The 18796-nt window shown below is 38.0% G+C and overlaps 1 protein-coding gene across 1 annotated transcript in view; it reads left to right on the forward strand.

The window, feature by feature from the left end:
- Positions 1 to 18796, forward strand: part of HSF5 (heat shock transcription factor family member 5) — a 65343-nt gene that overhangs the window by 31530 nt on the left and 15017 nt on the right. Inside the window, exons 4-5 of the mRNA XM_011979259.1 lie at positions 603 to 1124; positions 2776 to 2953. Coding sequence (XP_011834649.1) covers positions 603 to 1124; positions 2776 to 2953 — 700 coding nt within the window. The remainder of the gene's footprint in view (positions 1 to 602; positions 1125 to 2775; positions 2954 to 18796) is intronic.

Here is an 18796-nt window from a genome sequence, read left to right on the forward strand (position 1 = left end):
CCCGTCTCGGCCTCCCAAAGTGCTGGGATTACAGGCTTGAGCCACCGCGCCCGGCCTGCTTTATTATTAAAAATAAATAATCCCAGGAAACAAAGGGCATTTGATACTCCATCCATTTTTCCCCATATTATTTGGAACAGAATATTAGTACCACTCCCTGAATCCGTAGAAGGATTGGTAGACTTTTGAGCATCCTGTGTTTGAAATTTCCTTACTGCATTCCTAAAACAGTATATGATAGATACAAATTATGTTTTTGTCTGTCAGCTTTTATGGAAGAATTTGGTTTATAGATGCTTTCTCAGCAAATAGGTATTTGGGTACTATAGCTTTTGATTTTGTATAGTTTAACCCTAAGAATTATTGACCCATTGAAGTGTTAAACTTAGCAGAGTGGTTGACATGTAGTACATACTAAGTAAATGCTAACAGTAGATTTGAAGCTACTATTGCTGAAAAGTAGATTCGTGTCTAGGTTTTCTTAGTGATCTTTAAGTTTAATCTATTTATGTTTAGCACTCATCAGCCTAAATATTGTAGCTTTCCTCCTTAATCTCATATTTGATTTTCTATCCAAACAGTTATATTTTTTCTTTTCCCAGAATCCTTCAATGCAATCCTCCTATCCAGTTGAATTTTTGCCTTCCAATTGGCCCTGCAGTACTACTGATGAAAATAAAAAGACAGAAGTAAACCTAGAGGCTGTCTTTCAGATAGTAGATGAGTTGCATTCCTCCCCTAAATTGGAGATGGTAAAGGTGGAGCCTGTTGAGAATCAGTGCCCAACATCTCAATCTAACAGAGGCCAACACATTCTAGCTAATTCTAACAACAGCAATCCATGTTCTGCAAGTCAGGCTAGCCAGCTGGAGCCACTTACTCCTGTAGGCTCAGATATTATGTCTTTTGTGGTTGGAACAGAACAAGCAATTGCCTGCTCTCTACCACAGTCACCTGAGTACATCTATACCATCCACACAGCTCAGCCTGTTGAAAATAGCACAATACAGGAATCTGCAGCCATCCAGCAAGCTCATGTCAAACTGAAGGAGCACCTAAATCATAATCCATCTCCATCTTCAGTAGTATTTGTGCAGGAAGGGCCACCATTCAGCACACACCAGGTAAGGGGGCAAAGAAAAAATCCTAATAAAGCTCAAAGTACCTAGTACTTCTGCTAAAGACTATTCTAGTGGAGAGTTTGTTCAGATTTTATTTGGGTTTAATACTAGTTCATTATGGTTTCCAGGAGGATCATGTCCCAGTGCTTCTGCACAAAAGATTCAGAAAGAAGTTACCTTAACCCTTAAGCATCCTCTCATTGTATTATGCATGGTCTGAAGTCAACCTCTAAAGAGAGGTTGTCTAATTGAGCATTGTGGTATGAAGCTTATTTTCATGTTATAAGCATCCCTTGAGTTTTTGCTTCCTATCTTAATTCGAATAGATTAGATATGCCTTGCCGATAATTCTGTTACCCAGGAGGGATGGTTTATTTGACAGACATTATGAGGACTTTCCTAGCCATTTGTAGCACAGAGGTAAGGAGATGGTTGGAGGTCTTTTCTAACTTTATTACAGCATCATTGAACTGTAACTTGTGAGCATACTGTGTTTAAATTTCCTTACTAATATCTGCACTCCTAAAGCAGAAGGTAAAGGCTAATTCCTTTATTGCCACTAGTTTATTACAAGAAAATGAATAAACTTTAATTCTCAATAATTAGTAAGAATAATTCATCAAAAGTATATCCACAGAAACAACGTCAAATAGCACCTGTTGTCATTTTATAAGAGGAAGCTAAATAATGTGTACACACTGGACATACAATGTGGAATAATAGACATTGGAGACATTGAAGATGTGGAAGGGTGGGAGAGTGGGAGGGGGAACAGAGATGAGAAATTACTTAGTGGGTACACTGTACACTATTCACTCAAAGCCCAGACTTCACCACTATGCAGTATATCCATGTAACAAAATTGTACCTGTACCCCTTAAAATAATACCCAAAAAAATCCAAATTAAAAAAAAAAATTTTTTTTGAGATGGAGTCTCTCTCTGTCACCTAGGCTGGAGTGCAGTAGTGCAATCTTGGCTCACTGCAGCCTCCACCTCCTGGGTTCAAACGATTCTTCTGCTTCAGCCTCCTGAGTAGCTGGGACTACAGGTGCCCACCACCACGCCCAGCTAATTTTTTGTATTTTTAGTAGAGACGGGGTTTCACCATGTTGGCCAGGCTGATCTCAAGCTCCTGACCTTGTGATCCACCCACTTCAGCCTCCTAAAGTGCTGGAAGTACAAGTATGAGCCACCACGCCCAGCCTACAAAAAAACTTTTTAAAAATTAACTAGCACCTGTAGTCCTAGCTACTCAGGAGGATCACTTGAGCCCAAGAGCTTGAGGTTACAGTGAGCTATGATTGTACCGCTGTACTCTCACCTGGACAGCAATGTGAGACCCTGCCTTAAAACAAACAAACAAAAAAAACCACAAAAAAACAAAAAAAACCCTGCACTTTTGTAAGTTAAAAAAAAAAATCAACAAGCTTCATGGTAGATATTCCTCTGATCATAAGTAAATGTTTTAGCTCCATATACATTTTAGTAGTTTGTGTATGGAGAAAGGTATAGTATCATTTATAAGAATGAAAAGCCTTATAAGCTTGTTTGTTGGATCATGTTCCTATAATAGAACTCCTCTGATAAAATATCTTAACTTTTAGCAGATATTTGGAGGAAATCTCAATTAATGAATGGGTTTAATATTTTAGGTGGATGCCAATATAAAATGCCAGACCAGTTCACGTGAGAATATCTTGCCTTCAGAACAGATGGGATTCCTCATTTCAGAAATGGGGCCTGCTAGCAAGCCTAGCAAAGACACAGGTTTAGCCACTCCAGCCAGATACAGAGAGCACAGAAGCAACTCACAACAAGGAAAGTCCCCTGGTAAGGATTATTGTGCTCTAGAATGCCAGAAGTAGAATCACGCTGTAGAATTAATATTTGAATGACAGTTTTTCTGGGTCTCCATTTATTATTCATAATTGTATTATACCTGTCACATTGCTATTTTTACATAGCTAAAATTTTAACTCTATATTTGTTATTAATTATCTTTGTAAAGTATGTAATAGTTATTTTCCTAGTATTACATATAATGATTTGGGCTTTGAAAAATATAGAACATATTAAGAATAAGCAGAGGAATTTAGATTATTTAACTTGGAGAAGGCAGGGATGAAGGATGATTTAATAACTATCCTAGATGCCAGACTTCGAAATTGTAGTTGGACTTGTTCTGTTATTAACAGACTCTAGGACAAGAGGGCATGTACTTATATTGTGACAGGAGAAAATTAGATGGAAATTTAGGATATTATCCTGAGCGTATTATAAAGGTACTGTAAAGTATGACCCTATACCAATGGTTTGTTATTCTTGCAGTTTGTAAGAACTCAGAGTAAGTGATTGTTTTAGGGACATATAGTTGCTTCTAATATGACAAAATCATGTTTTTTGAAGAAAATAGTAACATCTAATAAAATGTGTATTTTATATGATCCAAAAATCAGGTTACCAAAGTCTGCAATGCACAATTTTAATATTCTAGAATTACGTGCATGTCAGGGGCATGCAGTGCAGGAATTAACCAGGACAAACAATCATTTTAACCTACAGTAATTTGAAAAATGTTGAGAACTTCTGTGAGAACTTTTCCAAAAAGTAAATTAATAGTGATATGATCATAGGTCATAGTGTAGCTCAGATTCATAGGGTTCTTTCTGCAAAATGTCTTTTAGGCTAAAAACTATCCATCATTTGTTCACTAAACTTAGCTTGCATGCTTTTAGTTGACTATATTTTCCAATCCATCATTAAAGATTAAAGATTTCTCACCACTGAAGATGTTTAACACAATGGCATAAGCCTTAAAGGCAATTTAGATGAGAGAAGGGCAGGAACTAATATTTAGTGTACCCATTTTTATGCCATACGACAAACTTGATGGAAGTGGTATTGTCATTTTAAACTTCAGGAAATTTAGGCTTAGAGTAAGTAACTTGTTCAAGGTCACATATAAATTTGTTTTCGTTTTTCATTTTTTTGAGACAGAGTCTTGCTCTGTTGCCCGGGCTAGAGCGCAGTGGCACGATCTTGGCTCACTGCAGCCTCCTCACCTCATGGGTTCCAGTGATTCTTGTGCCTCAGCCTCCCAAGTAGCTGGGACTACAGGCGTGTGCTACCACAGGCTAATTTTTGTATTTTTAGTAGAGATGGGGTTTCACCATGTTGGCCAGGCTGGTCTTGAACTCCTGGCCTCAAGTGATCCGCCCACCTCAGCTTCCTAAAGTGCTGGGATTACAGGTGTGAGCCACCACGACTGGCCCTTTTTTCTTTTCTTTTCTTTTCTTTTCCTTTCCTTTTTTTTTTTTTTTTTTTTTTTGAGACAGAGTCTTGCTCTGTTACCCAGGCTGCAGTACAATGGCACCATCTCGGCTCACTGCAACTTCCACCTCCCACATTCAAGCGATTCTCCTGCTTCAGCCTCTTGAGTAGCTGGGATTACAGGCACACTCCACCACGCCTGGCTAATTTTTTAATTTTTAGTAGAGACAGGGTTTCTGCCATGTTGGCCAGGCTGATCTCAAACTCCTGCCCTCAGGTGATCTGCCTGCCTTGGCCTTCCACAGTGCTGGGATTGCAGGCATGAGTCACTGTGCCCCGCTGCCTTTTTTCATTTTTTATGGAGACAGGGTCTCACTATGTTGCCCAGGCTGGTCTTGCATTCCTACACTCAAGCAGTCCTCCTGCCTTGACCTTTCAAAGTGCTGGAATTAACAGGCATGAGCCACAATGCATGGCTAGTCTTGTATAAATTAATATTGCTAATATGCTACCCTAAGTTGTCTGCCTGTAGAGCGCATATTCTTTCCTTTTCATTTTTTATTGTGTTGAAGAACACATAAAATTTATCATTTTAACCATTTTTATTTTTAATTTATAATTTAAATGTAATTGTACATATTTATGAGGTACAATGTGATTTTTTGACACATATATACATAGTGTAATAATCAAACTGAGATAATTACCATATCCATTACTTTAAACATTTATCATTTCTTTGTGGTGATAACTCTCTAAACCTTTTCTTCTAGCTGTCTTGAAATATACACTACATTGTTATTTGCTACAATTATTCTACTGTGTAATAGAATACCAATACTTACTCTTCCTATCTAACTACAACTTTTGACCAACTTCTCCCAATCCCCCCCTTTCCTACCTTCCCCAGCCTCTGGTATTTACTATTCTACTCTCTTCTGTGAAATTAACTTTTTTAGCTTCTGTATATGAGTAATATTATGCAGTATTTGTCTTTCTGTGCCTGACTTATTTCACTTAACGTAATGTTCTCCAGGTTCACCTATGCTGCCAAAAATGACAAGATTTCATTCTGTTTTATGGTTGAATCATATTCCATTGTATATGTGAATATACACACACACACACACACACACATACATACATATACAGTGGAATACTATTCAGCCATAAAACAGAATGAAATCTTGTATGTTGAAGAGACATCTCCACACCCATGGAGAAATCAGTATGTTGAAGAGACATCTCCACACCAGTGTTTACCACAGCACTATTCACAATAGCCAAGATATATATACACACACATATATACATACACATATATGTATATACACATATGTATATATTTATGTATATACACATATATGTATGATATATGTATATATGTGTATATATGTATGTATACACACATATATATCACATTTTCTTCACCTGTAGATGCATATTTAGGTTGATCCATATCTTGGCTATTGTGAATAGTGCTGTGGTAAACATCGATGTGGAGATGTCTCTTTAACATACTGATTTCATTTTCTTTGGAGATGCAACCAGTAGTGGAACTGCTAAATTATATAGTGGTTCTATTTTTAATTTTTTAAGGAAACTTCATACTGTTTTCTATAATGTTATCCTAACTTACATTCCTACAAATAGTATATGAGTCCCCTTTTCTCTGCATCTTTGCCAGCATTTGTTATTTTTTGTCTTTTTGATAATAGGCATTTTAACTGGGATGAGGTGATATTGTGGTTTTGATTTGCATTTCTCTGATGATTGGTGATATTGAACATTTTTCCATATATCTGTTGGTCATTTGTGTATCTTCTTTTGAGAAATGTCTATTCAGGTCTTTTGCCCATTTTAAAAATTAGACTGTTTTTGTTTTTGTCTTTGTTTTGCTTCTGAGTTGCTTAAATTCCTTATGTATTCTGCATATTAACCTTTTGTCAAATGTATAGTTTGCAAATACTTTCTCTCTTTTTGTAGGTTGTCTCTTCATTGTATTGTGTCTTTTGCTATGCAGAAGATTTTTAGTTTGATATAATCCCATTTGTCCATTTTTGGTTTTGTTGCCTGTGCTTTTGAGGTCTTATCCAAAAAGTCCTCAGCCTCCCAAGTAGCTGGGATTACAGGCGCCCACCATCATGCCCAGCTAACTTTTGTATTTTTAGTAGAGACAGGGTTTCACCATGTTGGCCAAACTGATCTCAAACTCCTGACCTCAAGTGATCCGCCCACCTCGGACTCCCAAAGTGCTGGGATTACAGGCGTGAGCCACTGTGCCTGGTCTCCTTTATCATTTTTTATTGTTTTTTACTTAAAGTCCTTTTTTTAAATTTTATTTTTTGAGATGGAGTTTCGCTTTTGTTGCCCAGGCTGGAGTGCAATGGCGTGATCTTGGCTCACTGCAACCTCTGCCTTCCAGGTTCGAGCGATTCTCCTGCTTCAGCCTCCCGAGTAGTTGAGATTACAGGCATGTACCACCACGCTCTGCTAATTTTATATTTTTAGTAGAGACAGGGTTTCTCCATGTTGGTCAGGCTGGTCTTGACCTCCTGACCTCAGGTGATCCACCTGCCTCAGCCTCCCAAAGTGCTGGGATTATAGGCGTGAGCCATTGCGCCTGGCCTTAAAGTCCGTTTTATCTGATGCAAATATAGCTACTGCTGTTCTTGTTTGGATGATGGAAAAGATGGAACACTCTTTTCCATCCCTTCACTTTCATTCTATGCATATCTTTTTTTTTTTTTTTTTTTTTTTTTGAGACAAAGTCTCACTCTGTCACCCATGCTGGAGTGCAATGGTGAGATCTCAGCTCACTGCAAACTCCGCCTCCTGGGGTCAAACGATTCTCGTGCCTCAGTCTCCTGAGTAGCTGGGATTACAGGTGCATGCCACCAAGCCCAGGTATTTTTTTTGTATTTTTTGGTAGAAACGGAGTTTCACCATGTTGGCCAGGCCAGTCTCGAACTCCTGACCTCTAGTGATCTGCCTGCCTTGGCCTCCCAAATTGCTGAGATTACAGGTATGAGCCACCACACCCAGCCCCATTTTAACCATTTTTAAGTGCACAGTTCAGTAGTATATTCACATTGTTTGAAACAGATCTCTAGAACATTTTTATCTTGCAAATCTGAAACTCTATATCCATTAAACACAATTTCCCTTTTCCCTCTTCACTTGCCCCTAGTAACCACCATTCTACTTTCTGTTCCTATGCATTTAACTATTCCAGGTACCTCATTTAAGTGGAACCACGCAGCGTTTGTATTTTTGTGACTGGGTTATGTTTTCAAGGTTCATTCATGTTGTAGCATGTGAAAAGATTTCCTTTCTTTCTAAGGCTGAATAATATTCCCTCGTATGTACATATGACATTTTGTTTATTCATTTCTTAATAGACATTTAGGTTGCTTCTGCCCCTTGACTATTGTGAATAGTGCCACTATGAACTTGGGGGTGGAAATATCTGTTTTGTTTTTCTTTTTAAGAGGTGAGGCCTCACAATGTTGCTCAGGCTAGACTCAAACTCCTGGACTCAAATGATCTTCCTTCCTCAGCCTCCCAAGTACTGGGACTACAGGCATGTGCCACCATGCCTGGCTCCAACTATCTCTTTGAGGCCCTGATTTCATTTGCATATATCTAGTAATGGATTGCTGGATCATATGGTTAATCCAATTTTTAAGTTTTTGAGGAACCTCCATACTATTTTTCATAGCTGCCATACCATTTTATAATCCCACCAACATTGCAAAAGAGTTCTAATTTCTCCACATCCCCACCAACACTTATTATTTCCTGGATTTTTTAAAGGATGGCTTCTATAAGTAGCCATCTTAATGAGCATGAGCTGGTAGATACCTCATTGTAGGTTTGATTTTTTTTACATTTCTGTGATAATTAGTGATACTTCGTATCATTTGTATACTTACTGGCCATTTGTATATCATCTTTGGAAAAATGTATATTCAAGTCTTTTGCGAGTTTTTCAGTTGGTTCGTTTGATTTTTGGTGTTGTTCAGTTGTAGGAGTTTTTAAAATATATTCTCAATATTAACCCCTTAGTGGATATGATTTACAAATATTTTCTCCCATTCTGTGAGTTGCCTTTCATGATGTTTTGTCCTTTGATGAGCAGACACTTTTAAGTTTGTTGTAGTCCCATCTGTCTATTTTGCTTTTTTTTTTTTTTTTTTTACCTTGTGCTTTGGGTGTCATATCCAGGAAAGCATTGCCAAGTCCAGTGTCATAAAGTTATCTCTCTGTGTTTTCTTCTAGGATTGTTATAGTCTTAAGTCTTACGTTTAGGTCTTTAATCCATTTTGAGTTAGTTTTCATATATGGTGTAAGAGTTTAACTTCATTCTTTTGCATATGGATACCCAGTTTTCCCAATACCATTTGTTAAACAGAGAGATTGTCCTTTCCCCAATGAGTGGGCTTGGCACCTTTGTTGAAGGTCATTTAATAATATATGTGAGATTTATTCTATTGAATATTCATTGATATATTTGGCTGAATTTATGCCAGTAGCACTCTGTTTTGATTACTGTAGCTTTGTAATATGTTTTGAAATCAAGACGTGTAAGTCCCTTAACTTTGTTCTTTTTCAAAATTGTTTTGACTATTTGGGATCCCTTGAGATTCCATATGAATTTTAGGATGAAGTTTTCTATTTCTGTAAAAAAAAATTAACTGAGATTCTGAAAGGCATTGTGTTGAACTGTAGATTGCTTTGCATGGTATAGATATCTTAACAATATTTCCAGTCCATGAACATGGAATGTGTTCTACTTATTAGTGTCATCTTTAATTTATTTCAGCAGTGTTTTGTAATTTTCAGTGTAAAAGTGTTTTGCCTCTTTTGTTAGATTTATTCCTATTTTATTCTCTTTGATGCTATTGTAAATGAAATCTTTCCTTTTAAGTTTTAATCTCACAAACAGTACACAAATACATTCTCCTTGTAAGAACTACTAAGGCTAGAATTCCCTTTGACTACTACCTCCCCATACTGTTCCCTTTATGTCTTCCCCAGATGTAACCACATGTTTTTTCTACATCATCTTAGTAATGGCACAGTCACTCAAATAAGCAGATAACCTTTTCAGATAATACTCTGGAGGGAAAGGTTTCTCTTATATAAGCTTGGGTATATTTGTTAAAAATTATTCTCATTACTTTATGGTTACACATACTAGACTATTGAACTAATATAACAAGAGAAACGAAAAAGAAAGTTAAAGGATAGATACCTCTGATTATGATTTAAGAACAGTATATTCAAGGGTCCAGAAACAAGATGATTTATTGAGTGTAAACAAAGGAAGAGATGCTTGAGACTGAGGGATGGGGTTGTTTGGTAGGGGATAGGTTGAGGCAGAGGGCTTGAGAGCAGGCAAGTTGATTAACAGGTCATATATAGAGTAGTTAACACATCCACATATCCTTGCCTCCTTCTTTTTTTTTTTTTTTTTTTTGAGACGGAGTCTGGCTCTGTTGCCCAGGTTGGAGTGCAGTGGCCAGATCTCAGCTCACTGCAAGCCCCGCCTCCCGGGTTCACGCCATTCTCCTGCCTCAGCCTCCCGAGTAGCTGGGACTACAGGCGCCCGCCACCTCGCCCGGCTAATTTTTTTTTTGTATTTTAGTAGAGACGGGGTTTCACCGTGTTAGCCAGGATGGTCTCGATCTCCTGAACTCGTGATCCGCCCGTCTCGGCCTCCCAAAGTGCTGGGATTACAGGCTTGAGCCACCGCGCCCGGCCCCTTGCCTCCTTCTGAAGAGTGTTGGTAGCTAGAAATTGGAGGTTTCTCCTTTAAAAAAAAAATTGAAAGACAGGTGTGGGACTTAGAAATCTCTGTTTCAGCAATTGGCACCTTGGGGGACTAAGAATGAAAGGACTGGCCGGGTGCAGTGGCTCACACCTGTAATCCCAGCACTTTGGGAGGCTGAGGCAGGCAGATCACAAGGTCAGGAGTTCAAAACCAGCCTGGCCAATATGATGAAACCCTATCTCTACTAAAAAATACAAAAATTAGCTGGGCGTGGTGGTGCATGCTTGTAGTCCCAGCTACTCAGGAGGTTGAGGCAGGAGAATCGCTTGAACCTGAGAGGCGGAGATTGCAGTGAGTGGAGATCGCACCACTGCACTCCAACCTGGGCGACAGAGACTCCATCTCAAAAAAAAAAAAGAATGAAAGGACTAACTAAGTCTAGCCCATCTCTTCCACCTGTGAGGCAAACTCTACTTGGTTTGTCTGAGAAATACAAGGCTTATTTTTCAAATGTCAAACAATGTTATTCACCATGTTAACAATATAAACAAGAAAAACTATGACCATTTAATAGATGCAGGGAAAGTATTGGACAAAATTTTTACACTATTTTATAGTAAAAACTCTCAACAAACTAGGAATGGTAGAAAATTCCTCAAACCAATAAAAGAGTATCTATAAAGTATGTACACTAAAGATCATAATGGTAAAAAACTAAACCGTTTACCCCAGAGACTGGGAACAAGGCAAGGATGGCCACTTTCCCCACTTTTCTTCAACACTGTACTGGAGGGCCTCACCCTTGAAATAAGGTGAAAAGTTACATACATCATGTATGTTTACCACCCTTTGGCTTTGATCACATAGCCACAGCCAATTAATTGTAGGGTAGTTTTGGAAAAGAAATCTTTGGCTAAGTGACCATGTACCCACCTACGCATTCCACCACCATGGAAGAAGAGGTGAATGACTTCTGGGGGACAGCCTCTGCCAGATCCATTGCTTTGACTACTCAAGTATCAGAGCACACCCATGTTAGTATACATAGAACATGCTCACATTCTCCCCAAGAGAGACAATGCCAAAGACCCATACAATTACGGCATCCTGCTTAGTCAAGATCTCTAAATATTATAAAATTCTTTTCTGTTAGATGGCTCTTCTTTGTCTCGTAACATAAAAAACAAGTTATCCATCCTCTCCCCTCACTCACACATACCCAAATTAGAGTATTAGAATAGGATATGTAACAAGTAAAACTTTCACTCAAAAAAGAGAAAAATAGGAAACATACAACCGTTGCTGTTTCACAGCATTTATCAAATCCTGCTGGAGGAAAACTGCAAAGATTTTCTGCCTTGACAGTAGGATAAATTCCTTGGTTAGCCCATCAGTGAAGCCCTGCTTTTGCGTTCTGGGAGTATTTTTCTGTGTGTTGCTTCCATCACCTCTGGCGTTCCCTTCCAAGAGGGCTTTTCCTGGTTCACTATCCTTCATGGACTCATCTGAAGTGGTCCTCAGGGGTATGCATTTTTTTTTGGAATGATCGAGGTTTTGTTGCCTCTTTTCAAAGCCAACTTTTGTATTTGTTAATTTTTTCCATTGATTTCTACTCTTATCTATATTATTTGCTTTCTTGTATCACTTTGGGTTTACTTTCCTCTTCCTTGTCTGGTTTTTTAAGGTGGAACTTCAGGTCACTGATTTTAGATCTTCTTTTCTAAGATTAGCATTTAAAACTATACATTTCCCTTTAAACATCGCTTCAGCTGCATCCAGCAAAGTTTGGTGCTGTCCATTTCCATTATCACACAATTTCCATTATCACACAGTTAAAAATATTTTCTTTTTCATTGTGATTTTGTCTTTGATTCATGCATTTTTAGATTTATTCCCAGATATTTAAATACATTTATATTTATTTCCAGATATTTGAGGTTTTCCTAGTTACTTTATTGTTATTGACTTCTAATTTAATTCTGTTGTAGTCAGAGAATACATTTTGTATAATTTTGATCCTTTATGTTTATTGAGACTTGTTTCATGGCCCAGTGTATGGTCTATCTTGGTGAACATACCATTTGCACTTGAAAGTAATGTATATTCTGCAGTTGTTAAATATAGTGTTCTATATCTGTCAATTAGATTAAGTGTTGATTATGATGTTCACATCTTTCCTACTCCCTGAATCCCCTATGTCTTAATTTTTTTTTTTTTTTTTTTTTTTTTTTTTTCACTCTTGTTGCCCAGGCTGGAGTGCAATGGCATAATCTTGGCTCACTGCAACCTCCGCCTCCTGGGTTCAGACGATTCTCCTGCCTCAGCCTTCTGAGTAGCTGGGATTACAGGCACCCACCACCATGCCCGGCTAATTTTTTGTATTTTTAATAGAGATGGGGTTTCACCATGTTGGCCAGGCTGGTCTCGAACTCCTGACCTCAGGTGATCCACCCACTTCAGCCTCCCAAAGTGCTGGGATTACAGGCGTGAGCCACCTCATCCGGCTTGTCTTAATTTTTTTAAACCTCTCATATTTTTTTTCCTCCACATTTCTTTTTTGAGTTATTTCTTCTACCTTCTTGTTCACTCTTTCTTTTATACTAGGTCTAATGTGCTGTTTGACTCATCCACTGAGTTATTAATTTGATTATTTTTCAATTCTAGGATTTCTGTTTGTTCTTTTCTCCAGACCTTCTGGTCACATTTTTGAGTTTCTAGTTACCTGCCAAAATTTTTCAAGCTTGGAATTTGCCTCCTTGAAATAGTAAGCATGGTTGTTTTCTTGCTGGATTCTGGTAATTCCAGTATGTGGTGTTTCCATAGGTCTCTTTCAGTTGTCTCATTTGTGTTGGTTCTCAACCATAGTGGCTAATCCCTCCTGTAACTGGTTGTTTTCACTGTATGCTGAACATAGTATTTGAAGAATAGTATTTGAAAAATTTCTTGTAAAAATAATTTAAGGCCTAGGATGACATTATCTTCCTCAAATAAGATTTGTTTCTACCAGGTAATTGAGGTCACTGGCAATTAGAGATCACCTTAATCCAGTTCAGAGCTTGAGATTTTTCTGACTACAAACTGTGCAGGGGCTTGTTTCATCCTCTCCTGAGTGCAGCCTATAGAGATCCTAGCCATCAAAGTGGGAATCTCATCAGAACTCAACCTTTGACAAGCCCAGTCTCTGACATTTGTCCCTCTAGACCCAGAAGGCAAAGCTCAGCCTCTCAATCTCTTACAGATGGCAAATGTCACAAAGGCAAAAGTAGCCTCAAGTACCAGGCTTACCTCTCTGGATCCCCACGCTCACCTGACACTCAGCCCAGTTATTGTTTACTATCTCATTACCTTTTGAGACTTTTAAAATATTGTTTCTATAGTCTGTCCAGGTTTTTTAGTTGTCTTCAGTGGGAATGCTGGTCTTAATTACCAGTTCTGACATTACCAGAAGTGGTCATATCATCTAAAAAAAAAAAAATTCTTACCTCTTTACCCCTCTATTTTTCCTATTTTTTCTTTAGTCCAGTATTGGATATGCTGAGTTGAATTTCTCTCTCTGTTTTTTTCTTTCAAATTTTTTATATCTTTGTCTTTTTTCTATTTTGTGGAATGTTCCTCAGATGAAACTTTCAACTATTTAGTTTTAAAAATTTGGCTATTGAATTTATAATTTCCGGCCGGGCGCGGTGGCTCATGACTGTAATCCCAGCACTTTGGAAGGTGAGGCGGGCGGATCACCTGAGGTCGGGAGTTCGAGACCAGTCTGACCAATATGGTGAAGCCCTGTCTCTAGTGAAAATACAGAATTAGCCGGGCGTGGTGGTGCATGCTTGTAATCCCAGCTACTCAGGAGGCTGAGGCAGGAGAATCGCTTGAATCCGGGAGGCGGAGGTTGCAGTGAGCTGAGATGGCACCATTGCACTCTAGCCTGGGCAACAAGAGCAAAACTCCATCTCAAACAAAAAAATATATATAACTTCTAACAGTTCTTTTTTATTCTATAATCATTCCTTTTTTGGGGAACTTTCTGTTCTTTTATATGGATGCAATATCTTCTCATAGCTGTCTGAGGATACTAAATGGAAGGGCTGGTTTTGAAGTTGTTTTCCCATAGCATGTGTCAGTTTCCTCTACGTTCTGTTTTTTTTTTTTTTTTTTCATTGGCTTTCTTCCCTATTCAAGAGCGGAGCATTAAAAACTTTATCAGAAGCTCTGTTGACAAGATTCGTCAACTATTGGGCTTAGCTTAATATTAATCAGCATGTACCACCAATTTTTTTTTTTTTTTTTTTTTGAGGCAGAGTCTCACTCTGTTGCCCAGTCTGGCACGATCATAGCTCACTGCAGCCTTGATCTCTGGGGTAAAGTGATCCTCCTGCGTCAGTCAACCAACCCCTAGCCCCCAAAGAAGTAGCTGGGACTATAGGAGCATGCTGCCATGCCTAGCTGATTTTATTTTACTTTTCAAAGAGATGGAGTCTCACTGTGTTGCCCAAGCTGATCTCCAACTCCTGGCCTCAAGCAATCCTCCCAACTTAGCCTCCCAAAGTGCTGGGATTACAGGTGTGAGCCACCATGCCTGGCCTAAAGGCACTTCTTAGTGCAACTTCGGGTTGGGATATTGAAGCAGTTGGATTCATGACCCAGTTACTGAACTCTAGTCAATAAGTTGTCAACCACAGGCAGACAAATACTCCCTTCCATCTCTGCTTGCACACTACGTACCTCTAGCCTGAGTTTCTCTCTTCTTTTAGGGCTTTGCTGAATGTGTCAAGAAATAGTCAACACATTGTGATTTTTGTCAATCTTTTTCCCCATGGTTGTATGTTCACTTGGTGCCTGTGATCTGACTTCCATGGTATCACAGGTGATGATTTTACCAAATGTGTTGGCGTGGATAACAAAGATCACCAACATTCTAGCTTGCTGTGTCCTAACCATGTGCTGCCTGACTGCAAAGCCAGTAGCACGTATAATCATGCATCCCTGAATGACAGGAATATATTCTGAGAACTATGTCATTAAGTAATGTTACTGTTGTGTAAACATAGTGGATTGTACTTACACAAACCGAGATGGTGTAGCCTACTACACACCTAGGCTGTGTAGTATAGCCTATTGCTTCTAGGTTACAAACCCTTACAGCATGTTACTGTATTGAATATTGTAAGCAATTATAATACAGTGGTATTTGTGTATCTAAACATAGCTAAGCATAGAAATGGTACAGTAAAAATAGAGTACAATCTTACGGAATCATCATCATCTGTGTGGTCTGTCATAGACCAAAATCAACCAATTATTATTTTTTTTGGCAATTTGATTGGCAAAACTTTAACTGTTGATAATATCCAGCTTTGATAAAGGTATGGAGAAAAAGGAACCTTCTCTATGCTGTAACTGGAATGTAAATTTGTATAGCCCTATAAAGGACAACTTGGCATTATTATTATTTTTTTATTATTATTATACTTTAAGTTCTAGGGTACATGTGCACAACATGCAGGTTTGTTACATATGTATACATGTGCCGTGTTGGTGTGCTGCACCCATTAACTTGTCATTTACATTAGGTATATCCCGTAATGCTATCCTTATCCCCTACTCCCTACCCCCTCCCCACAATAGGACCTGGTGTGTGATGCTCCCCTTCCTGTGTCCAAGTGATCTCATTGTTCAATTCCCACCTATGAGTGAGAACATGTGGTATTTGGTTTTCTGTTCTTGCAATAGTTTGCTGAGAATGATGGTTTCCAGCTGCATCCATGTCCCTACAAAGGACACGAACTCATCCTTTTTTATGGCTGCATAATATTCCATGGTGTATATGTGCCACATTTTCTTAATCCAGTCTGTCACTGATGGACATTTGGGTTGATTCCAAGTCTTTGCTATTGTGAATAGTGCTGCAATAAACATACGTGTGCATGTGTCTTTATAGCAGCATGACTTATAATCCTTTGGGTATATCTCCAGTAATGGGATGGCTGGGTCAAATGGTATTTCTAGTTCTAGATCCTTGAGGAATTGCCACACTGTTTTCCACAATGGTTGAACTAGTTTACAGTCCCACCAACAGTGTAAAAGTGTTCCTATTTCTCCACATCCTCTCCAGCACCTGTTGTTTCCTGATTTTTTTAATGATTGCCATGCTAACTGGTGTGAGATGGTATCTCATTGTGGTTTTGATTTGCATTTCTCTGATAGCTAGTGATGATATGCATTTTTTCATGTGTCTGTTGGCTGCATAAATGTCTTCTTTTGAGAAGTGTCTGTTCATATTCTTTGCCCACTTTTTGATGGGGTTGTTTGTTTTTTTCTTGTAAATTTGATTGAGTTCTTTATAGGTTCTGGATATTAGCCCTTTGTCAGATGAGTAGAAGCATTATAAATAACTAAAATGCTTATGAGTGTTGACTCAGGAACTCTACTCCTGAGAATCTCTCCTGTAGAAATGTGTATGTTCCCAATGGTACTAAAAATAAGTTTGCTATAGTGTTATTTATAATAGCAAAAATTTGGAAAAAGCGTAAATGCCTGACAGTGGGGAACCAGATATGTTATGACAAATCTACATGATAAAATACTGTGCAACCATTTAAGAAACTAAAGTAGCTTGATGTGTTGTGACCTGGAAAGACACTAAGTGTTCATAATGTGTTAAGCAAATGGGTAAGTTCCAATACAATATGTCTAGCACAACTCCCTTTCTAGAAAGAAAGAAAAGAAAGTATATGCTGTAAAACTGTAGAAAAAAGTCTGGAAGTATATGATATAGCTGGTAAATATAACACTAGTTACCTCTCAGAAGATAGAATGTGCAGGTGCAGAGGTATGTTTAACTTCTCAATTTGTGTATGTATATGTAATAGGATTATGGGAAATTTTCACTGTCTGTATTCTTCTATGATTTTAAAATTTTTAAAAATCTAAAAATACTAAAAGTAGTTTAAATACTTGAAGTGTTCCTGTAGCATGAATATAAAAGCCTTAAAGTAATGGAAATGAACAATTTCAGAATGTTTTTAAAAAATATTTATATCCCAGATAGTAAACTGACTTTTGAGGTTTAGACATGATTGACTCAAGATAAACTTACTTTATACCAAGAATGCCTTTCCAAGATTTCTGAGAATTTCTAGGGTTCACAGTAGCTTTTATTTTTGAGTTTCTGCTTAAATGTAATTCCAGACTTGTCCATATCTGACTTCTCAGGGCTGTTCTCATCTGTCTGATCCATGCCATACCAGATACAGAACTTGGCCCACTTTCTTTGACCTCTTCCTCCCTTTAAGCATTATGCTAGGCATTTGTATGTGTAGCACACGTTTATGAAGATACCAGGAGGTAGAAAGTGTTTACATTTAGAACACTGCAAAAATGGAATTAAAAGGCCCCCAGTCACTTTACAGCATCTTTCCTTGTCACTAGTCAATATGGTCCTCTGCCATGTTGCTTTCTTTCCTTGTACTGGCGCCAGACCTTCATTTCTCTGTTTTGTTGTTGTTGTTATCGTTGGATTTTTTTTTTTTTCCCTGCTCATTCCCCAGGTGCTGAATTTCTGTGTTTTACTTAGGCAAAGAAGGTTAGGCATCTCTTCTATTTTCTGATGTTTTTAAGGCCTCATTTTTCCCAACCAGAACAATCTATCAAGATATATTCCTCAACAAAGACAATTACCTCCCTGAGAGGAACTCTGGTGCCTGCTGTTAAAATAATAATTTCCTCTCTTTCACTACATGTTATGGTTGTAAGTGTAACTGATAAAATAATTAGCACATTGATTACCTTTGTTAACTCTTCCTGTTGTTTTTTTTTCTAAGTAAAGCCTTATCCTTTGGTCAGTGCAGTTAATAGATGAGTCTTAATTGATGTTGGCTTCCTACTGTGAAACGTAAGAGTTGTGAAATCTTGGCATCATTATGACACTTAATCACATTTTCATTTTATTAGGGACAAGAGGAAAATGAGTTATGAATAAGCTAGAACCTCTCTGCTAAAAAATAAAAAAAATAAAAATAAAGTTAGTTTAATTAAAGTGTAAGCAGAAATACAATTCATGAAGTTGTAAATGCTTCCTCTCTGATAGACGTTGGCCTGACAGTTGGTCTGTGGAAACATGGCTGTATGTAAGATTGCATGGCATTAAGAGGCCTTAACCAAGGTCAATGTGTGAGATTAATATACTGCTCATTAGAAACAGTACAGCATAACAGATAGAAAGAAAGCTTTTGGTGTTAGAAAAACCTACATTAAAACCTGGATTCTGCTCTTTACTGTGTGACCTTGGACATGTTTACCTAACTGAGCTTTGGTTTCCTCATCTGCAAAATGAGGGATATGGATTATAATGATATAAATCATAGAACTGGCTTAGTATTATGCTGGGTTACATAGTAAGTAGTCGGTACGCAGTAGCAATAGAATTTTAGCAATAATTACTATTATCTTTATAACATTTACTATTCTTATGTTTATTACCACTGGTCACTTTTCAGATGGCTAGTCTCTATTTATTTATTTATTTGTTTATTTATTGAGCTGGAGTCTCGCTCTGTTGCCTAGGCTGGAGTGCAGCGGTGTGATCTCGGCTCACTGCAACCTCCCCCTCCTGGGTTCAAGCGACTCTC

This window comes from Mandrillus leucophaeus, unplaced genomic scaffold, assembly GCF_000951045.1.
Source record: "Mandrillus leucophaeus isolate KB7577 unplaced genomic scaffold, Mleu.le_1.0 Scaffold20, whole genome shotgun sequence".
NCBI classification, from domain to species: Eukaryota; Metazoa; Chordata; class Mammalia; order Primates; family Cercopithecidae; genus Mandrillus; species Mandrillus leucophaeus.